At 41.6% G+C, this 22,119-nt stretch overlaps 1 protein-coding gene across 1 annotated transcript; it reads left to right on the forward strand.

Moving 5' to 3' along the window:
- Positions 1-58: 58 nt before the first annotated feature.
- Positions 59-19,041, forward strand: plpp2b (phospholipid phosphatase 2b). The gene is made up of 6 exons (XM_018673423.2): positions 59-751; positions 12,554-12,705; positions 12,978-13,240; positions 13,490-13,547; positions 14,689-14,865; positions 15,893-19,041. The coding sequence occupies exons 1-6, from the start codon at positions 691-693 to the stop codon at positions 16,049-16,051; spliced, it is 870 nt and encodes a 289-aa protein (XP_018528939.1). The 5' UTR covers positions 59-690; the 3' UTR covers positions 16,052-19,041.
- Positions 19,042-22,119: the final 3,078 nt, after the last annotated feature.

A 22,119-nucleotide genomic window follows, 5' to 3' on the forward strand; every position in this document is an offset into this window, starting at 1 on the left:
TCTCCATTCCTTCCTATTTTCGACCTGACAGTGCAGTCTGTGCCCTGGTTTATTGCTCCCAGGCACCACCTCTTGGTCTGATCTTCACAACGTTTGAGTCCTTTTCTACACGACAGACATAGAAAAGTTGGTTTTGCAAAGGAGGGAGAGAAAAATCAGGCAAACCGCGAAGAGGTTTTCTCTCTCGCTCTTTGCACGCCTGTGCGTAAAATAGAAAAAAAAAAACTTCGAGCCTGGCTATGATCAGATAGCCAGAGAGGAGCCAGAGGAGGAAGTTGGAAGGAGGGACCAGCGCAGCGGCGTAGAGCAAGAGAAGAGTTTATATCTGCATTCTCTCCGGACTCTTCCACCGCTGTGGAATCGGAGGATCTCTTCAGTTCTGGCTTTGTATCCCCCTCTAGAGAAGCAGTAATGCGCGCAAAGGGACGCAAGACTCAAGTGGTGCTGCGTACCCGCTCAGACTCAAATTTTTAAACACGCTGCCGTTTTGAGCAGGTTAACACACCTATGCTGTCGATGTCAGCGCAGGTAGTGAAGAGGATCCCGGAAGAACTCGTAGTGCAGGTTACCAGGTTGTTTGCATAGCCTGTGCTTTTATTCTAAGGCGAGCGAGCGAGCGCCGATGGACTTCAAAAAGTAGTTGTTCTCTACTACTAGTTATTGATTTTAAAGTAAATCAGCGGGAAGAAGATGAAGGAGCTGAGGAAAAAGAAGCTGTTCGTGGTGATGGACGTGCTGTGCGTTTTAGTTGGTGAGTTGTGGACACAGAGTACAAAACTAAACATCAGCATGAGCTGCCTTTTATCTAGGAATTGCACTTCATTGTTTTCAGGAAGAACTGCCGTTCATATATCTCTTGCCAGCAGTTTCTTGTCAATGCTTCGTGTGTTTGTGTAGTTTTTTCCGCCCATGACATCAACTTAGGAATTCGTTTAATAATGGGGGTGGGGGGCTGGCTGCGTTGAGTGTTTATTTGCACGTAAAAATGACACGAACGCGTGTTTCTAATCAGATCCTCAGGAGAACACACGCGCTATTTTATCCCAGTCTGTCTTTAAAAGGCAAATGAAGCAACTGAATTTCCATGTACGACTCCAACACCAAGAGAGCAGCTCGTTTGTTTATGCAGATTCCAACTGGAATATATAATAGTGTCCGGGACTGAAATGTGACATGAACTTGCACCGTGGCCGAAACACGAGAGAGGAAATATCCATTCTCTGTCCCTCTCACTGACTTTCTGCATTGCTCCTTCCCACTCACCGAGAACTTTTTGCTGGACTTTACAGAGCCTCAGGAAGCTGAATGTTTGTTTATGGAAATTTGATATGCATGTGTGAGCCCCGCTTATTTCTCATTTTCTTCAGTATTTTGTCTGCCAGGAGTCCTTTCAAGAATGTACAGACTTCCCACATACAGTGCATTTCTCAAGATATTACTTACACTTTTGTTCCACAGACCATTGTTTTGCATTTAACTTCTGTTAGGAGTAATTTTTCAAGGAACAATGTGCCCTTTTTTCCGCTTTTCCGTTGCTGTAGGAACTAAAGCGCATAATTAGTGCATTCTTTATTGTCTCCTTCCTCCTCTGGGCGATGAACAAATAACGAGATGTTAAGAAATGAGTCATATCAGTGACACATACTGTGGTCAGAGAAGCCAGCATCAGTCCTGCCTTTGTCATTTGACATTAATCTGTAATAAATGGAATAATGTATGGAGGACCACAGATGTCAAGAAAATCGTTAATAGAATTCCATTGATTGATATAAATATTTTGTGAATTAATAAAATATTTTTACATATGAATTCATTTCCCAAGTATTTAATTAATTGATATTTACATAGGCAATACAAATAATGAATATTAAGAATCTTTACAAATGAATGTATTAATATAAAAATAAAAATGGCCTTAAAAAGCAACAATCATTAATACATAATTTAAGATGGTGGAAGAGATGGTGATATTTCAAGATCAGAGTGCAACCATGTAAATGACACCTGCAGTCCTCCATAAAGATAATAATGAGCTTCTGATGATAGCATTTATATCACAGAAACCTACAAACTCATCACCACTACCCTCAGAAGAAACTCTTTTCAGACGCACCCCCAGTGATAATGAGTGTCTGTGGAATGTACCACTGCAGTGGGACATTGGTTTACTGTGTTAATGCCACAAGTGCGTGACAGACATGTTGCATAATGGCGTGGTGTTTGGCGGCGTGTTCATCCCTTGTTGTGTCTGTGTTGGTGACAGTGGTGGAGGGAAGATGGAGACAGGGATGACGAGCTCATACATGTGCAGATCTGCTCTGCTGTGCGGTTTTCAACCCCCCCACCCCCACCCCTCCTGGCTTTTGAGAGGGCTTAGGGGTATTTTTCCATGTGTGGGAAGATCTGCAGACTGCTGAACTTGATAAGCCTCGCCATTTTGCTGTCACAAGTCTGGGATTAACGTCTGGGTTGGGTTTGGTCGGTCAGTTCTGGATGACTGCATCCCACCCTTTTGCCTCTCCCTTCCTTTTTGCCACCCACGTCACCCACCCAAATAATCGTCATGTCAACCCCAAACTTATGTGAGGTTGCCCCAGCCATGTAATAACAACATGGCAGAGCTTGTAATTATACTAACCATTAGTCTATATGGAAGCAGAGTTTTGACTTGGGTTTTGTCTGCGTACTGGGACTATTTACATTTCTAATATTAAAGCAAAATAATTGCATGTGAATGTACTAAAATCCAATGATATCCTCTCTGATCAACAGCTGTTATGTTCATCTTTAGTCTCTTAAAGTGAAGCCATGTCTTTATTTTTCCTACATTCACCTCTGACTCTTAACATTAATCTCCTGTTCTCTGCTTTTGTTCCACACGTCTATGTCCCTTCAACCATCTTTTATTAAAAATCTCAAAGGCCTAATAAAAGCAGCAGCTACAATCATATGTCATGTTCTCTGTCACTCACACCCTGCCTTGCCTAGGTCAATCTAACAGTAGTTGGTGTCATATGAATGGACGTGCCTCCATCTATTTATATTTATTTTATTTTATATTATATTTGACACAGTCGCTGAACCCCTTAATGGAGATATCTGATGCAAAATGGCTGCCTAGAGCCAAGGAGTGGTTTGCTGATTCCTCAGACTCAAGGTCTGTTGTCTTATCACTCTTGTTTCTAGCTAAGAAGCCTGCGTGATCTGTTGTGAAGGACATTTGAGCTGTCTGTGCTGTTCAAATATCTGCCTTGGTCTTGGGTTTGTTGTTCATTGTGAGCTCTTGGCTGCCCTCTTTCTTCTTCATTCTTTCTTTGGTGTATCCCTCCCTCTCTCTCTCTCTCTCTCTCTCTCTCTCTCTCTCGCTCTCTCCCCTCCTCTGTTTGTGTCTCCCTCCTCAGTACAAATAGATGGTGGGTGTTGGCTCAGAGCACAGAGAGGAAAGACCAGGGTTAACCTGTCCCTGCCCACAGTTTGTTGTCATAGGTGCAGAGCTGCAGGTGTGTGTAGTTTGAGGAGGTAGTCAGAGGAGGAGCAACAAACGACTCACACCGCTGTATGACTCTGGTGCCGCTTCAGGCGATATGAATGGCAATGAGATGTTAGTTATGAGTAATGTGTTAGATAGTCTAAGTGATGTGTGACTAAATAGCCTCGGGGAAAGGCACTGGTGCAACATATACTCACGCACACACTTTTGTTTTTCTGTGTACATGTGCTTTGTTGTGCTATTAAGTACATTGTGGCAAACCAGTTCTGTTGACTGTTATATTACTGTCTATTATATCTGTGTTTGCAGACACACGCACACACAAATGCCTACTGTATGCAGAGGGAGCATTTAAAGTTCCTACCATTGAATTTGATCTTTTATTTGCAAAGACACGACTGTGCCACGAAGATGACCCTTTATAACTCTTGTATTTTCTTAACAGGAGTTTCCTGTGTGCCTTTGTTATTAGCTCCTTGGAGACAGTGTCAGATACTTGCAGACACAGCTTTGGGTTGGTCTGTTTCCTCCATCCAAACTCACACCTTGAGAATACAGCATCTGAGTTTCTGATTCTCCTCCAAAGCTTGATTATCCAATTGTTCTCAGCATTTTATTTTGTTATTGACCAATTCATTGCAGATGCTGCTCCCATAGCCCCACGGTAGTGGAAGTCGAAGAGTTGTTCACGTATTTTACCAGACTATGATTAAATTGCAAGTATCCCCATGTTCTGATCTTTGACCCCCGCTGGATGTTGGTTGGAGTTTGCGCTCATGCTGCAGCGTCTCCGGGGAGCTGCAGTCGCGCTGGGAAGACTGATTGTCCTGAGTTCTCAGAGAAAGGCAGAGAAGAGAAGGCACTTGATGGGAATTGTTTTCCTCGGGAGAGCTGTGTCATGGAAACTGAAGCCCTTTTAACAAACAGTCTCCTCTGAGAGACATGAGCCCAGGGTTTTTTGTTGTTGTTGTCATTCTATTTCTAATTATCTTAACGGAACAAAGATTTCTGGTTTACATGTAAAGTCTTTTATCAGTCAGACTCTAAAGTGGATGAGGATCATTTGTCCTGGCGGTTTCTTTTAAATCATTACCATATTAGTTCACAGACATCAGAGCCGCATTCCACAAAAGTTGGCTCAGTGCACAGTTGATTTCAAAACGTTTAATGGTGAGCAGGGAGAAACTTTTGGAATTTGGCGGAGCTTTTGAACACAATTCTGAAATCAGTAAATCTGTTCCTCTGATGTGATTCTAATTATTATACTTGTTTTTCTCCCATAATTGATGAGATATTTCTCTGGATTGCTTGCAACTGCAACACAGGTAGTGCTGCAGTGCTGGCAGCACAAACATAGCTTCCCAATGCCTTTCAATGGCAGATGATTAAAATGCTGGAGAAGTTCCTTCTGACATGTTTTATTTAAGTTAGAGAGAAAACATAAACATATGCACGGAGAGAGAAGCCTGAGTGAGTGAAGAGGCGCGAGCACACTTCAACAGAATTTTGTAAAATGTCATCCATGTTTGGACAAACACTGTCACTAACAATATAATTGGTGTGGGACAACAGCTAAACATAGTCTCATTTGCATACAGTAATCATACCTCATTAAATATTTGGCACTGGTATGCACATGCTTCCAAACGAAAACACACAGTATCACATTTAGTGAATTTTTAGAGCGGCTCTGCACCGTTCATGAGAGTTGTGCACTTTAGCTCCTCCCGCAGACCTTTTGATGGTTTAGGTTTAAACCTGTGTGGCCTACTTCTTTGATCCCCTCCAAACCCGGACCCTTTGATTGCCAACCCAGATTTAGCCTCCCTCCCACCGTTCCCATCCAACCTCGCCTCTGCCTCCCTGTCTCCTTCTGCACTACTTGGAGCTAAGCATGCGTAAATGATGGACGGAGTGAAACAGCAGCGGGATTAAAAATAAAGAATCAGCAGCAGCAGCAGCAGCAGCAGCAACAACAGCAGGAGCGGGATTTGGTGTGACTGGTGAAGCTGGGCGTTCCTCATGTGAATTAGAATTCCAGAGGCTAACGCCGGCAGAGCTTGTAGGCTCAGCACATACCTTCCACGTTAGTCAGTCCAGCTTGGAGTGGGACAGTCAGAAAGAGGGAGTGTTTAGTTGTTTTGTTACTCCCATATTTTAAAGGCTTGCAACATCACCTATGTTGGTGCACTTTAGATCTGTGGTGCCACAGGTTTCTCATTTCAACAAATCATGTTTTGAAGTGGAGGGAGGGAGCAAAAGAGGAGGAGAGAGAGAGAAGGAAAGAAAAGAAATGGAAACACTGACTGCAGCTAAAGAGAGAAAATGCCTACCTCTGTGCTTCTCTACAGCGGGAGATGAGGGTTGGAGTCAGAGAGGGAAGCTCATGAGTGACACATGGATGAAAAATAAAGAAGTAAGGAATGGTGCTAATGCGAGAGGATACAAGAGCTATCCGCACAGGGAAAAGATGGATGGGAAGATTGGGGGGGGGGGGTTGGACAAGAGAAAGACAGAAACTGAAGCTGAGCGACCTTCACGTTGGAAAGATGAGGAATGAGAGTGGAAGAAATTAGATGGAGGAGAGTTCTGGCAAATGTTCCAGCTGTGACCCTGAAGGAAAGTTTTTGTACAAGGCAGGGCAGCCCAGGGGCATGAGAACACCCCTCTTGCACACACCACACACACAGGCTTTACATGCCTTTACAATATGCATAACGAAAACCCAGACTGTATGTTTTTCAAGAGGAGGAGAATAATTGTCCGTCCATGTGGTTCTGCAGGTGCAGCAGGTTATGTCAGAGAAACCAGGGCAAGTAGGTGTGAGGTGCTCTCAAACTATTGGAGCAACTTCCAAATGATCGTGGCGGTTTAAAACCAAGGCGTCAACCTTTCTGTAGTGGGGGAACAAAAACAGGACTAGGGCAGGCAGATGTAGACGTGAGAGAGAGAGAGAGGGAAGGGAATGGGAGAAAAGGTCAGAGAAACTGAGATACAAAAACAGCTAGACAGAGAGAGGCCAAGAGAGGAGACTTGACGAACCTCGAATCTCAGCCCCCGGAGTGCGATTGTGGTCCAAATGGTCCTGTGTAATTGCACATCTGCCAGCTAAATAAAGCACCGTCCCATTGAGGCCTCTATATTTACAACCGAGGGAGAAGTGTGTGGGAGGACGCTGCGATCAAGAGAGAATGACAGGCAGGAAGATGAAGCTGCAGAGAGAAGAATGAATGACTTTGAATAAGGGAGAAAAAAACACTAGAATGGAGGAAATGAATCAGCAGTGGTTGAAGGAACGAAGGAAAGGGTGCAAATCTCTTCTTACACTGGGCGCCTTTGTTTGTCAGCGGGGTTTCAATTAATGCTAAAATCTTCCATGATGCTCCTCCAACTGTTCTGTTTTTTCTTCTTCAGAACCTCTTTTACGCACAGTCCCTGTCAATTACTCAGCTCTCCGTTGCACTAATACCCATTTCATGAGGGGAGACACCAAGGTGCCACCGTGGATGGATGCTAATTTACGGCCAGGTAAATGAGAGGCCTTGAACTTCCCCAAATGGAACTGAAGCCTCTTAAAATGGTCTTCCTTAATCTGAGACAGGAAAGTTCCAGCTCTGCATCCTGCTACTTCAAAACAGGCTCCCATTAGGGGCTCAGGTGGGAGATTTCTGACTGGCCACTGGAGATTAGCTTCCTGGCTACATTCCAGAGTGGCAGCATTTTCCGTCCTTCCATCTGCAGCAGCAGGTGTCTTGAAATATGATTCTCCTGTTTCCTCAACAAGTACCTCAACCTTTCCTCCATCTGTATATTCTTTGGGATTTAAAAAAAAAAAAAAAAGGAAAAAAGAAAAAAAAAAAAGCCATAGTCTGAGTTTAGCACAAGTCAGAGACACTGCTCTGTCTTTAAGTGGAGGCAGCTCTGGAGCGGTGCCAGTTTGGGTTGTGGGGTTGTCTTGTGGTATCCTGGAGACCTATTTTGTCTGCAGATGAATCTATTTTTTGCCTGTAAGCAGTATGTGTATGTGTGTGTCTGCGTTCCAGAAGAGTGGCTGGTTTGTTTCTCGCAGATATAAATCCACAGGGACACTGATCATAAGACAGACACACACACCTCAGGATGTACCATTCATTCTGACCATGACGGCACCAGACTCTTTACCATCGTTTCATTCGAGCGCTTTTATTTTCATCCAAGCTCGTAATTTATGACCAACACGTTGAAGTCAGATGTCAGCTGAATTAGTGCTTCATTTGTGAAAACAGAAATGAAAAATTCATGCCTTTTTTTTACAAGCCAAGCGAGGGGTATTTAAGGCCAGGTGCCCTTACTTCATTCAGGCCATGGACTATGTGGCAAACTAGCAAAATCCATGTTTGGCTAAGAGGATTTAGTTAGCACAACAAAAAAAACGCTATTAAAACCTTTAGCACATGGCTACACAGATGAAAACATATGATACTTGAGAATTTAATGTTGGTGACGGACATGCAAAAAGCCATTTAGCCCTTTGTGAGCTTGTTAAGAAGAAGAAGGTATATTTCACGAGCTGCTGGCACTTCTCTTTGAAGCTTTTCACTTCATTTTTCTACTGCTTCACTGTGATTAATGGCACCCACTCTGGCAAGTGTTAAAAGCTTCATAAAACAGTTTGAAATTACAATACCATGTGACTCCAATATAGAAATAATTATGTCCTTCTGCTGGTTTAAAGTGACATTTACCATGCTGTATTAAATAAACAAGCACTCCCGTAGACTTTGTCCAGACCAATCTTACGCAAACCTTTCAAAACCCGTTGTTATATATTTCTAACATGTGTTGATATCTGCTCAAACAAGTCTTTCCTGATGTTTTGTTTGCAGTTCCAATGACTTTTTAATGTGCTAAATATGAACATTCCACGTTGCATAGACAGTTGGTATTGGCTGATGTAATAGGCTGTGTTGAGTAGAAATAGATTTCATGCCACCATGTCCCCCCATTTCTCCCTCAGCTGTCAAGACAACAAACCGTGAATTTAACCCCCAAAACCCAAAGAAGGATAACGTTTGTTTGCATTTCTGGCAAGGCAAACATCCTGATGATATTATATTTTCAAGTCATGTTTTAAGGTATTTGACATTCTGTGTAAATTTCAGTTGTGTCCCTGCTAGATATATAAGAGGTCCAGAAATGGTTACAATAATATTTTGAAGACACTTAGCATCAGGATGGCAGGTGAAAGAAACTGCTGAGAATTGGGACTTTTATGACTTTCTCTGTCTTTGTTTTGATTTCAAAAACCTAGTAATTTCAGAGAGATTTTCGGTCCTATAGAGAATGTATCAGAACTTTAATAATAACACCTGTAATGAAACTCTATCCAGTTTATTGTTTTTTGATTCAAGTCCATTGAACCATTTGTTGGCAAACAGGAGGAGAAGGAAAGGTAATCCGGCAGCAGTAGTTTCTCAACATTCTGCTCCATTCTTGACAGCTGGAAGCAGGATGCAGGATACAGATGCAGAAGCTGCCACCCAAAAGCCACATCAGTAAAAATCCATATCAGGGTGCTCCCCTGAGCCGCCTGTGACAGGATGTCAGTTAAATACAAGAGACCCTGTGTTGTGCTGTGGTTTTCACAAACAGGATTTTGGTGCTGCTGAGAGGAAAATATGTGGAATAAGACTTTGTACCCCCTGGTTCACCATGTCCTGACGTGGCCGGTAGATGTGCAAACAAGGATCCAGTGGGCGTCTGGTGGTTAGTGGGAAGCTGCCATGAGGGGACAGGTGTCACCCAGCTGCTGTTGCTATTAAACAGACACACGTATAGAAAAAGAGGAGGTGGAATAGGTGCATTGAGCAAATTGCCTATGAGGATTTTAATTACTTAAAAATGCTTAGCTACCAGATGTGTTGGTTAAAGCAGTAGTTTTAACATTATGGGACGTTTGCATATTCACTGTTACATGGGAAGATTGATACCACTCTCATGTCTATATGCTGTAGCCAGCAGCCAGTTAGCTCAACATAAAGAATGGAAAGAGGGGAAACAGTTGGCTTTGTCTGAAATTATTTTTCTTTATTTTGTGTGTAGATTAAATCAAATATGAAGAGTTACTCTGCTATTTATTCCTAACTACTCATTTAAAGCTACAAAAGGGACATTTTCATGTCTGCACTTCTAAGCAGCATCAAGAGGTAAACATGTATATATAGAAACTTAATGCTATCATGACTCCTAATAATTAACCCTCAGCCATTCTGTGATCACTTTGCTAAAGGCACATGAGAGGCAAAGGGCCTCATGCTGGTGAGTAATATTTCTCTCAGTCTAAACAGAGTGTTTGTTAGGTCATGTTTACAGGACATATTGCATTTCACCCTTCAGTTTTGTTCTGTGCACAGAGGAGATGTGTTGAAACCTGCCAGAAACCCACAGTTTTCCAGATAAGACAGATGGAGTTTTACTAAAATATCTTGTGTTTTGTGTTGAAACATTGCAGTTGTGCAGTGATTCCTCCTTTTTTTTGTTTTTTGTTTTTTGTTTTATGTTGCGCAAAGAATAGAGCTTTTGGTAGATGAATACTGTGTTGAATACTGTGTTATTGTATTGGTGTTTTTTTTTTTTTTTTTTGCTTCCTTGTTTCTGTAGTCTAAACCTGGCTCCACCAAGTACAGGTTACCAGGAGTCCATGTGTTATAGTGTGTTTATCCTATAGAACACTATTGTTTACTCTCCCCCTCTCAAGACAAAGCTTCTGCTTTGCAGCTGCCCTTCGTCACCAAGCTAATAAAACTCTTTGTCTTTGTGGTGTCTGAGGAACATGTGTGCAGTTGGTGTGTCACTAAACAATGTCCGTACTCATCTCATGTACACTGTAGTTAGATATGTGTAATGTCAGACAAGAGCAAGACTCAGACACAGTGTGGCATTGTGAAGGTGTGATAGTGTATTGTTGTTCATTGGGATTTACAGTATTTATCAGGGATATTTTTTTCTCTCAGGAAGAGGGGGTTCTCTGTTTCAGTGTCCCATATCAAAACACTGTCCAAATGAGTGTTGTGTCATTCAAACCTCATCACGACTTTTTGAACAATTTGATCTGCCCAAGACATTTCAAACATTTCCTGTTTGGTAAAAATGCTGTAAGATTTTTGTCTCTCGTCATACATTTACAGTAGAGTGTTGTTCCATATCCATCATGAGAGGTTTCTGGGTGGAGTTAAACCCGGTGTTACTGAGTGTTCACCTCAGCTGAATCCTGATCCACCATCCAGTTGTATATTTTCCTTTAGTCTCAGTCTTCAGTATGTGGACTCTTGGTCTCTCATCAGTCGGTCTCACTGGAAGTCCTCCTGGAATTATGTCAGCTGCAGACATTTTTTGAAAGAATGGGAGGGGTGCACTACTCATTTACACAGAAATGCAATACTATTGGTGAGTGCAGTGCTTTTCCACTACTGTTTTTCTTGCATTTAGTATGCGGCCGTATGGCATTTCCATAGTGGCCCCAAGACTGTCTGTCTGACTGCTATGCATGGTGGTGGTGGATGTCAGGGTGGAGAATACATTCCTCAATAGGGCTGCAACTCATAATTATTTTCATCAGTTTAACCATTAATTATTCACTCTGACTACTCAATGAAATATCTAATAAAGATAAATATCTGTCACAGGCTACCAGATCCCAATTTTTTTGTCTTAAGATGATTGTGTCCACTGAATAATTGGATTAGAGCTGATTAGTTAAGTGATAGAACACAATTATTCTGTGATCATTTAATCCTTGGAGTTATTGTTAAGCCAAAAAAAATGCCAAAATTCACTTGTTTTGACTTGCTACATGTGGTTTTCTTTTCTTCTCTTCTGGACTATTGGACATTTTGAAACATTACCTTGGACTCTTAACTCAATAACTGGGAAAATAATTGGCTGATTAACTGGTAATGGAAATAACCATTAGCTATAGCTGAACTGGATAATTAATTAGTTGACAAATTATTTTGGCACTGTTCCACTTTGCCACCAAAGAGTCTTAAGGTTGGAGGAATCTCCTCTGGCTTTGCAAGTGTGAAAATTAAGTCTTTCTCACACATACTGTATCTGCCTAGAATCCCAAATCTCCAAAATCCCCAACACTTCCAATTACAGCCTTGAACAGGGGCAGGAAAAAGTCAGACACTGGGTCAGTTTAGATTACAGTAGTTACTCCAACCTCTCCTGTACCACAGTCTACTTCTCTGCTGTTTGCTCATAACAAATAGGTGGTATATTACTTCAAAGAGGAAGAACAAGAGCCTGTGTTTATAACCTAATACTGAGCATTTGTCTTAGAATTTGTTTTACTTGTTTCGTTTTGTTTTACTCCATGTGCACACTAGTGAAGGGAGTTTGTATGTAAGAGAGAGAGAGAGAGATTTTTTTTGGATAGATGTTCCCAAATATCTCGAGGACAGCCATATTAGGTCTTATTTTTGCACACAGCCACATCATTCAAAAGAGCTGGAACTGTGTATGTTGTGTCTGCAGTAATTTGTGTACAATCTTCTAAGTGTTTGTACATTCTTGTGTCCACTGGGTATGTGTGTGATGTGTGACTTTACATATGCCTGCACGCCTGGGTATATAAATACTATTTTCCAGTGTTTATTTTTGTAGTTCCTTGCTGTGCATTTCTACCCTGACATTTAACTACCAAATGTTTTTTTTTTCCTCCTCATGGCCTGATTCATCATTGTGATTCTAGACTTTGAGGTCCAAAGGGAGAGAGAAAACAATTTAGCTATCCTTAGAGAAACATTTTCGCTTCCCAAGTTTGTAGGTGACGTAATGTCTGAAAACCTGCTAAAAAAAAAGAGACAAACATGTTATTCCAAGCATTTCATCTCAAATATTTAAGTTCATTAACTTGGATCAACCTAGTTTCCGGGCTTGGCAGTGAGACAAGCTTCATGTATCACTCTCTGGACACCGAAAGTACTATTTCTCCAAATATAGTGAATATTCACTTAGCTTCATTTATGATCTAATCCATTCTTATCAGACTGTTATCGCTCTGTTTTGTTTTCATGACAGCGGCACTGCCCTTCATCATTATGACCATTGTGTTCAAGCCATATCAGAGGGGAGTTTACTGTGAGGATGAAAGCATCATGTACCCCCTAAAACCAGACACCATCACCCATGGCATGCTGGCAGCCGTCACCATTTCCTGCACTGTCATCATTGTAAGTTTTACCCAGAAACATCAATCTCCCCTCTCTTCTCACAGGGAGTTTTATTCCTTCTCACTTCAATCATGAAAAGTTTACAGGATTTCACTCATTTAACAGCATCCTGTGCTGTTTGCTCCATTAATAAATGCCCTTTATGAACTGGGTAAACTGTTGATTTATAAGGAGGAAAAGTAATTTTGCTCTAATGATGCAAAAAATTTAAAAAATTGAATGAGGCGGCCTGAAAAAAATCCCTCTTTTCACTGTTCTCCATCTTTCCCTAGATCTCCTCTGGAGAGGCTTATCTGGTTTACAGCAAGAGGATTTACTCTAATTCAGACTTCAACCAGTATGTAGCTGCACTCTACAAGGTGGTGGGCACCTTCTTGTTTGGAGCATGTGTCAGCCAGTCGCTGACCGACCTTGCCAAGTTCACTATCGGCCGACCGAGACCTAACTTCATGGCTGTATGTGCCCCCAAGACCTGCACAGGTTATGTGCAGGTGATCAACTGCACCGGCCAGCCGCAGGACGTCACAGAGTCCAGGTAGGAGAAGAACTGGGTATTATAGTTGGAGCTTTGTGTTTAGGGAGGAAAATATGTTAGAATGAAAAAGCAATGAAATTGATACTAATTAAGACACTAATAATCATACATCAGAAGAGAAAGTATGACATTGTTTGATAATGTTTGGGGAATTAATTTCATAAAACTTATATTACATGACAATGATGCAAATGAGATGCCACAGAATAATATTTAATACAGTTGCATTTGATTCTTTGTCTTTTCCAGATTGTCCTTCTACTCTGGTCACTCCTCTTTTGGAATGTACTGCATGCTCTTCCTTGCAGTAAGTATAGCACAGGAGCTTCAATCCAGCATTTAAAGTCCTAAAACACAATGTAAATATGCATCTCTGTGTACAGGAAATACAGAAATATCTCCATGTAAACATCTCAGTGTGAATCAGGCTTTACAGTCCCCAGATGGGTTCATCTGCGAGCAGGCTTGTGCATTTGGATCTGTACTCAAGGGCTAGTTGTTGAGAAGATGAAAAGGCTCATAGAACCAGTTTGTGCCTGTGGACACAAAAAGGATGAGGAAAGAGTTCAGAGGAAGAATGTGGACAGTGAGAGAAATGATCTGGAGGCCTCTGCTGCCTTTTCCCCAGCAATGATGAAGGCAAAGCATGTGCTGTGCTCTGTCTTCCAGGTCTTTTCAGTTCATTACCCTTGGCCTCATCTCTTTCTGTTAAAAGCCAGGCACTGGTGCTAGACAGCAAGATTCAAGAGGCCAAGCATAGCAACATTGTTCAGTTCAAAGAAAATTACATTTGAAAGAGAAAACAGAATATCTCCAGCTAGTGTCCAGCTCTGTCGGTGGTCCAGCCCACACTTTCTGTTTTGCCAGGCAAATACTGCAAACAAATAGAGCTAAGCTGTGATATCCAGCCTGAGTCTTGTGTTGCTGAAAAAGTGTCCTGCAGGGTGCGGTGCAGAGTGTGGCTGTGTGGCAGGGGGACTGTGGTGTGATGCCAAGTTTTGCACCTTCAACTGTTACCTAGCAGAAGCCCAGAGAAGTCTGTTCTGTTGCCAGGTTCATATTTTTTTGGCTTTTGCTGCTTTCCAGTAAAAATGTGGGGATTTCAGTCCATAGTGGACATAAATTAGACTCATACTCAACACCTTTTTACTGTTAAATCAAATTTGAGGCATACCAGCCACTGTTTCTGCAATAAAGAGACAAATCCCCATACTTTTTTTTTTTTAAAATTATTATTGGTGTTTAGAATGGGACACCATCAATACCCCAAAACCTGACAGTGCAACAGACTATTTAAGCAAATACAGAGATGGCAAAACATTACATTACATTCCAATTATATATCATTAGGTCAATGCAAATAGATGCTGATCTCTCTCCTCCTTCCTTTTCCCCTCAACCCCAATCTACCACCCTCTGCTCTTCCTCCACTTAACTTTCCACTCCAGCTTTATGTGCAGGCGAGACTGGTGGCTAAGTGGGCCAGACTTCTCCGGCCCACCATCCAGTTCTTCCTGGTGGCCTTCGCGGTGTACGTGGGTTACACCCGAGTCTCTGATTACAAGCACCACTGGAGCGACGTGCTGGTGGGGCTGCTGCAGGGAGCGCTTGTTGCTGTACTCAACGTGAGTCTCCAAGACAACGTCATTCAAGGAAAACAATGCAAAGTTTAAGAATTTCTACATATTACTTCCATGATGATCTGGTATCAAGTTCTGAGCTGCTCTAAACATTGTGTACAGTCCATTTTTGGCAATTTATACAGAAAATAGTATGAACATTGTCATCTTTTGTTGTCTATCTGTCTTCTCTTTAGACATGATGCTCAAATAGAAAGCTTTTAAGATTTTTCGACATTTCATTTTCTCTGAAGTATTTCCAGCCTTATACCTGTTGACGTCTTAACTTACTCCTGTGGTTTCAGGCTTTAGGAAAAGCAAACATGGGTGGGACTGTCCCGATCATAAGAGTGACATTTAATGGAAATCTTACTGTTAACGATACTCCCTTCAAAGCAGAACAGCCACTGATGAATTCATATTTCATCTTTATTTCACTCTTGCAGTAAAAATGTGTAGAGACAGGAAGTATGAGGGGAGTGAAGTGTGACAGCAGCAAAGTGTGACCTGATACAAACCCACACACTTACACTGGCAGGTTTCTCAGGCAATAAGTCCATTCGCCTCACTTCATCCAGCTGGGCTTCTTTATTGTTTGGCCACTTCCCTGTTTTGATTGAACCACTGTCAGCACTGCCTTGTGGAAATTCTGGAGTGGTAGAGTGTGTGTTTGTGCGTGCGTGTGTGTGTGTGTGTGTGTGTGTGTCCATGTACGATTAATGGGGAAGTGAGCCCGCGCCTTTGGCCTTCACAGTGCTGTGCGCAATTAGAGACCCTCCTGGGCATAGTGTTTTATGGCCTACAGGGGTTGTGCCTGCTCTCTGTGTGTTCTTCTCAGATGTGCATGAGTGTGTGTTAGTGTGTCACTAACAACAGCTGTGCACAGACCTGTCCAGACATATGTAATCACAATTTCCAGCCCTGCCCTTACCTCCTCCTGTATCCCTCACATGCTGACATGCCAATCTCTGTGGGAAAAATATCCCCTAAGTGACCAAAACTAACCTCTGCTCTCCTCTCCCCTCCTTTGCAGGTGCGCTTTGTGTCTGACTTCTTTAAGAAGCGGCCACCACGTTGCACTAGGCAAGAAGCAGCTGATAGCGAAGAGCCAGAGAGGAAACCCAGCCTGCAGATCGCAGACTCCGATCACACCAACCATTACAACTATCACCACAATCCTGGCCCTGTGTGATAGGGGGCGGACGCTGGGGAACAAAGGCTGCAGCCTACAGACCCCAAACCTGTGTGATATGGTCCAACCCAGGGCCTTCAACCCTGATTGTGCAGTTGACAGTGTTTCATTTAGGCAATAACCTGAGTCACCTGCAGTCCTGATTGTGCAGGCTGCTCACTGTGAACTCCTGATGCCACGTGAGAAGTTCAAGAATGAAATGTATGTCAGTCAGAGTGTCAGTATGAGTTCCCAGTCTGCAACTAGACCTATATGTTTCTTTTTGAAAGGAGTTAAATTAGGGATCTGGTCTGTAGTTTGCAGCCTCCAAGCCCCCAGCTTCCTCCCTATGTGTCAACCACTCACACCCCACCTGCTCCCCAACCACTGGACTGACTGAGGGTGCTGCATCCTATTGCTAGGTCTCTGAGCCCCCTCTCAAAGACACCATAATGACCTCCTTTTCTCCTGTAAGAGAGAGAGGAGTATTTGTTTTAAGACATCGTTGTTGATGTTAAAGTGTATTTACTTAAAGCTGCATTAAGCGAAAAACTCCAAACCTACAGCAACAAAGTTTTAATATACAGTTGCCTTATTAAGTGCTTGTGGCCAATATTTTAGCAAATACGTAACACAGTAGAAGCAGAGAAACATGAGCATGCCAGTCACAGTCCTTTTCTGGCCACCTGATGAATGTAAGTATGATATTCACTTTGTGTTCATGCCTTTATTGGTACACCAACTGGCTTTGGCTTGGTAGAAGTTTCACTTACTTTACTAGCCACTTAAGCTCAGCGTATTGCAGGAAGAATGAAGCATAGAGTCTGTTTCTAGGTTTGTAGGAAACCACAGTTCTATATAATGTAATGTAAGAGTGGTTGGATTTCAGTGAACCAAAACAACAACCTGGTAGTGCCTGAAAACTGCAGTAAGGATAGGAAGATTTTGGTGTTGATTCACAGTGGGATCGGCAGTACTAGCAACTTTTTTTCATTAATGTCAAATATATCGCTTAATGGAGCTTTAATATGTTTTGTATGTTTTTATTTCCATATGTAGACAAGTTAATTTAGTTATTTTTAGTGCACCTTAAGCTGTTTACACACCAGAAAACTTGCAAATTATAACCGCTTGTTAAAATGGACACTAGTTTACAGTAGATGAGATAACTTTCTCTATATTTCAAGGCTCACACACTACAAATGCCAGCTGCAGGCCGTTCTAAAGCTGCTTTGAAAGGAGATGTACATCATCTTAACCAAAATAAGCAACATTCAGCGATAATCCTTTGATATGAAACTAGCTGACTGCACGTTCCTGCCAGTTCTCATAACTGCCACACAAACAGGGCTGGGAATCTACTATGACAAACAATGTTTTTAAAGTGACTATACAGGTTTGCATTCCTGGTGACTCACTGTTTAGGTCAAGTCTGATTCACTAGCACCAGAGATTTCAACTCTCCGCAGAATTCTATCCTTTAGTGACTGCCATATTGTATCACTGCCTAAGTGTGTCCAGATAAGTGTCTGACGTAGAGTGTTGTAGAACATAACAGTCTTTTAAGGCAGACTGTATGTTCAGATGGGGTCAGATTTACCCTCCACAGTAGTGATGCTTCTCTAAAATGCATAAATTTTTATTGTTGTGATTGATTCATGTTTCCCCTGTGTGTAATGGACTGCAGAGGTAGAAATCATTGATGCAGATAACTTAAGTTCTGTTGATCTTAATGCGTCATACCACTACTATATTGCCAATCAAATATTAAGAAATTTGGCCTCTGTTTTGTTTTTTTAAATTTTGTTTGTTTTGTTTTCTGTCTTACTGTGTTTTTTTTTTATTTCTCAAATAATAGTAATCAAAGAAGGATGACAACCATTTTGAAAATGGTGTTTAATTTATTTTAAAGGAAAGAAGTTCTTTATTAACTCTTATAAGGTTGGAATTGCCAGCGCTGTTAAGGTTTTTGTGCAATCATCCCTGCTTGCCACTATGAGCCACAAATACTGTACTATGTACTATCTACTAATGCTATTAGACATGTTTCATGTTCCGTGAAGGATGTGTTTATATATACGCTTGTATGTTTTGTTTTGTTTTCCACATGTAGGCAAGTTTTAATTTCACCTGTACAGTTTACTTTGGCCTGTGCCTTCACAGACTGGTGTCTATTGGAGTTGCCACACAAACGGATCCAATTCCAGGTCCAAACATAAGCCAGATGCCTTGGCAGGGCTTTTAAAGGGCCGTTGTAATGATAAAGGGTTACATATCCAACTGTGTTTTTGAAGTTAGTAACACAGCTCTACTCCCACTTCAAAGAATCATCTATGTTCTTTTTCCCCTTCCTGTGTTGATAGATGGGGTTAATTTGTGAATAAGTTCTCCTGTACAGTTCTTGTACAGCATGCAGACCCCTGGAGGACTGACAACAGATCAGACAGACCTCAAACTTGATGGGGGGGGGGGGGGGGGGCAGGAAGACATAGAGAATCTCACCTGGTTGTGATTGTGAGGCCCTGAAGCTTAGCTGCATCTAGGGAGAGGTGGGGTACTTTAGGAATTGGGGTGTGGGGTATCCCATGGTGAACCTTGGTCCCTTGGGACTTCCGCACATTTAAACACAGATTTACAACAAGAAACAGCTGGAACTGGTTGCGGTGAAGTGCCGTGCAAGCCCCCTCCCTTGCTCCTTACATCTAAATCATCTGTGTGTTACTGCAGCCACACTAATAACCCAAATGAGGACGAGGATGTAGAAACATCATGGCATTTGATTCCCCCCCCCAATACTGTGGGAACCATGGTTTTCATCTGGTAATGTGGCTCCATCTGTTTTTATGTTTTACTGGATCAGTGCCTTAGAATGGGCACTGGTTGGCCAATCTTTTGTTTATATGTCAACTTGTAGGTATGGTTCACGTTGTGTTTGCTTTTGTATATAGATTATATCTATAGTCTCTAAATCAGAGAGTTTTAAATAAAGATATAATCTGCATTCTGTTAAATTGTTTTGTTTTAATTTCCACATTTAACATCACAAATTGTATTATGCATGGCTTTCTAATCTGTTTATACAAAGATCTGAAGCATTATATATTTCATGTCTACAGAACTTGATGGGTGGTGATGATAAACACGTGTCTTGTAGAAAGGACTTTTCCCCTTTTGGATCACAGGTAATGAATCACTGAGATGAAATATGATAAACTATGTTATTGCAGCATCAAGATTTCAAGATGTTCTTGGCAAGCTCATTGTACTCACTGAAGCATTTTTTCATCGGAATGATGCAAAATAAAAATTCTTCAGCTCCGGTAAAAAGGTCACCTTGAATTGAGTTTTGTAATAAGGCATGTAAGGTACCATTGGTTTTATTCAGTAACCCTTATATGGAAACAGTGTTATTCATAGTGAATCCACCATGGTGACATATAGCATCTATTCTCAGAAACCTAATAACAGGTCAGTTTGCCCCAAGTAGAGAGATAATGTATTTTCTATCTCAAGTGCTGTCTTACCATGGAAAACATTTTGGCTTTATCGGCCCAGACTTTGAGATATCTGTCTTTAAGATTACTGCATCCACCCCAGTGCAAAAGAAGTGAGTGGAATTTAGTTTGTGGTTCTAGAAACACACTAAAATTCCACAGTAAAATGCCATTCTAGAAACTGTCTGTGTTACCCCAGATGATCCACAGAGCACAGCTTTTTTCTGCAATCTGAGCAAATTGACCCTTTTTTTCTGCACTGAATCTATCATTTCTGTGGGCAACATTTTAAAATATAAACATTTTTGTCTCTTCTCTTTATGTTCTGTTGGAAAGCAATCTGATGAAGATCAGTGGAAGCATGATACCCCATTTAAAAAGGAAATCCTTTACTCGGTAGGTTTATATTATTTGAATTAGAGGAGGTGGTATTGCATGGCAATAGATTCAGGAGGGGTTAATCAAGGCACCCATGCTGCCTCAGTGTATCCAGGCTGGAGAATGGAACGCTCCACAAAAATAAACACATGTATTTATAACAGAATAAACACTGGACCCGTGGGGACATTTGTGGGCGTTGCATTGGCAACAGTATTGAAAACCACTGTCATCCCTCATTTAAAACAATATTACTCACTTGCATGTTGTGAAAGTTGTGTGTATGCTGGGCTATTTTTTACTGTGGTGTCAAAACAACTAGGAATGGAAAACATTACGGTATTTTATTTACAAGACTATTTAGCCATTTAGCTTCTTATTCAGGGCAATTTACAATATATGAGTTCACAGCTATGTCATTAATTTCTCCTGAGATGCATTATATACCCTCACTGAATATATTATCCTTAAGGCCTTTCGGTAAATGTACCTTGTTACATTATGAGATGTAGTCTCTACGGTAACCAGGGCATTTCTGAGCCTGCTAAATAGGATATCTGCCTGTGGTAGTAAATGGTTAGACATTATGTATCTAAAAAGAAATAACTTATATATACATCAGATCTATGTGCCTGAAGGGTTAGTGAGGCAGATGAAATACCTGGAGCAGATAGCTGGATTCCTATGCCTTTACATTACTTTCATAACTTGACACCAAACCATCAGCATGATATGAAATGTGGTGGTACTCTGAAAAAACAAACATATCATAAAATATTGTTCAGCACACGTAAAGATAACAGTTTTTCATAAAAGGCTGCTGACAAACACGTCAACACAAACACAGCAAATAGATCTTTCCTTAGAAACCATCGCAAATCATGAATGGTCCGGTCCACAGGGATGGAATTCTGTGAATGACCGGGTGCCTGGTGAGAAGTGGCTCTCAAGATGAGCGGTTTTGGGAAAACCTCAGCATTGGAAGCAGTAGAGCATGACAGAAAAGGCACGGTTGCCAGTATTTTGATGCTGCGGTAGACGATGCTGGATGTTATACTCTCGGCTGTCCAGCCCACTTTGGTCAGCGTCCCTGTGGGCGACGGCCATATGGTTTCAAGGTGGAATTTCAGGACCAGAAGCAGTAGCGAAGAATAGATATGGGACAGGGTTGCTGCTAGAGATAATGAGATCCTTAATATCTCAACTCATACTCATGTTGCCTTTGGATTCTGAAATAGTGAATATTTATAATCTCTGGCATATTATACATTTTCTTCCCCCAATTCAGCACTTCTAATGTGGGACAGATGACTCTTGTTTTTTCTTGGCCTTACTATAACACAGAGTAATAGTGTCCCTCAGGTAGGAAACTGTCCAGTAACTGATTGAGATTAAACTGAAGTTAGAATAAAGGTGGATATAGAGGAGACAGAGGGAAGCAAAGCAAATTAGAGAGAGAGGCAGTGTAAAACTGAAACAGACATAGAAGAGCGCTGAACTGGTTTACAGGATTAGAATTGGATAAATGGGAAACACAGGCACGGTCTTGTTCTTCAACCTGTGTTAAATTTAAGTTTATTATTTTGCGGTCTCCATCGAACTGGGACTGTTTACATCCCATTTTCAGCACTTGAAGGGAGAAACTGCCTCAGAGAAAGTCACTTGGTGCTCCACTGTCACACACCCACACCCACTGTGACAAGTCAATACTGCTACAGAAGAGACTACTGGTGATTCTGAGCATCTGTGGGACATACTTTCACTGATTAAATAAAGGGGAATGAGAGTGTAAGTGGATTCACAACTTGGTGATTTTTACATGAGAGGCTGAGCTGAGTGGTCTGAACCCCACATTTTTTCAGTTTTCAAGTGACGATTTGAGTGAGGGAGGGAAAAATATGGAAAGATTGAAGTCAGATGTGCCCAGTATCAGAGGCAGATTTCCTACCACAGTAACTTTTATGACAGTTAAAAGTTCCTTCTTTGCATGTACCATGTATTTCACAGTTTTAGACAATTAACAGCACTCTGCAGCATCGATTCAGAGGTGTTGCAGAGAGCAGCTTCTCGTACTTTCTCATGCTGGAGGCCAGCTGAGACGTTTTTAGCTTGGCGCTGTATTCTAGCAATTAAAATGCCTCCAGAAATGAGCAGCTAGTCTCTGTTGTTTTTCTCTTCCTATTATAGACAGCAGCTAGTCTTCCTGCTACATAGCCA

Source organism: Lates calcarifer, linkage group LG17 (assembly GCF_001640805.2).
Source record: "Lates calcarifer isolate ASB-BC8 linkage group LG17, TLL_Latcal_v3, whole genome shotgun sequence".
Lineage (NCBI taxonomy): Eukaryota > Metazoa > Chordata > Actinopteri > Centropomidae > Lates > Lates calcarifer.

What these genes read in the sequence shown, in the direction of transcription:
- plpp2b (XM_018673423.2), top strand. Translation starts at nt 691, where the DNA reads ATGAAGGAGCTGAGGAAAAAGAAGCTGTTCGTGGTGATGGACGTGCTG. An exon ending in ACTGCATGCTCTTCCTTGCA is followed by an intron (nt 13,548 to 14,688) that starts GTAAGTATAGCA and finishes TTTCCACTCCAG; the next exon opens with CTTTATGTGCAGGCGAGACT. An exon ending in CGCTTGTTGCTGTACTCAAC is followed by an intron (nt 14,866 to 15,892) that starts GTGAGTCTCCAA and finishes CCTCCTTTGCAG; the next exon opens with GTGCGCTTTGTGTCTGACTT.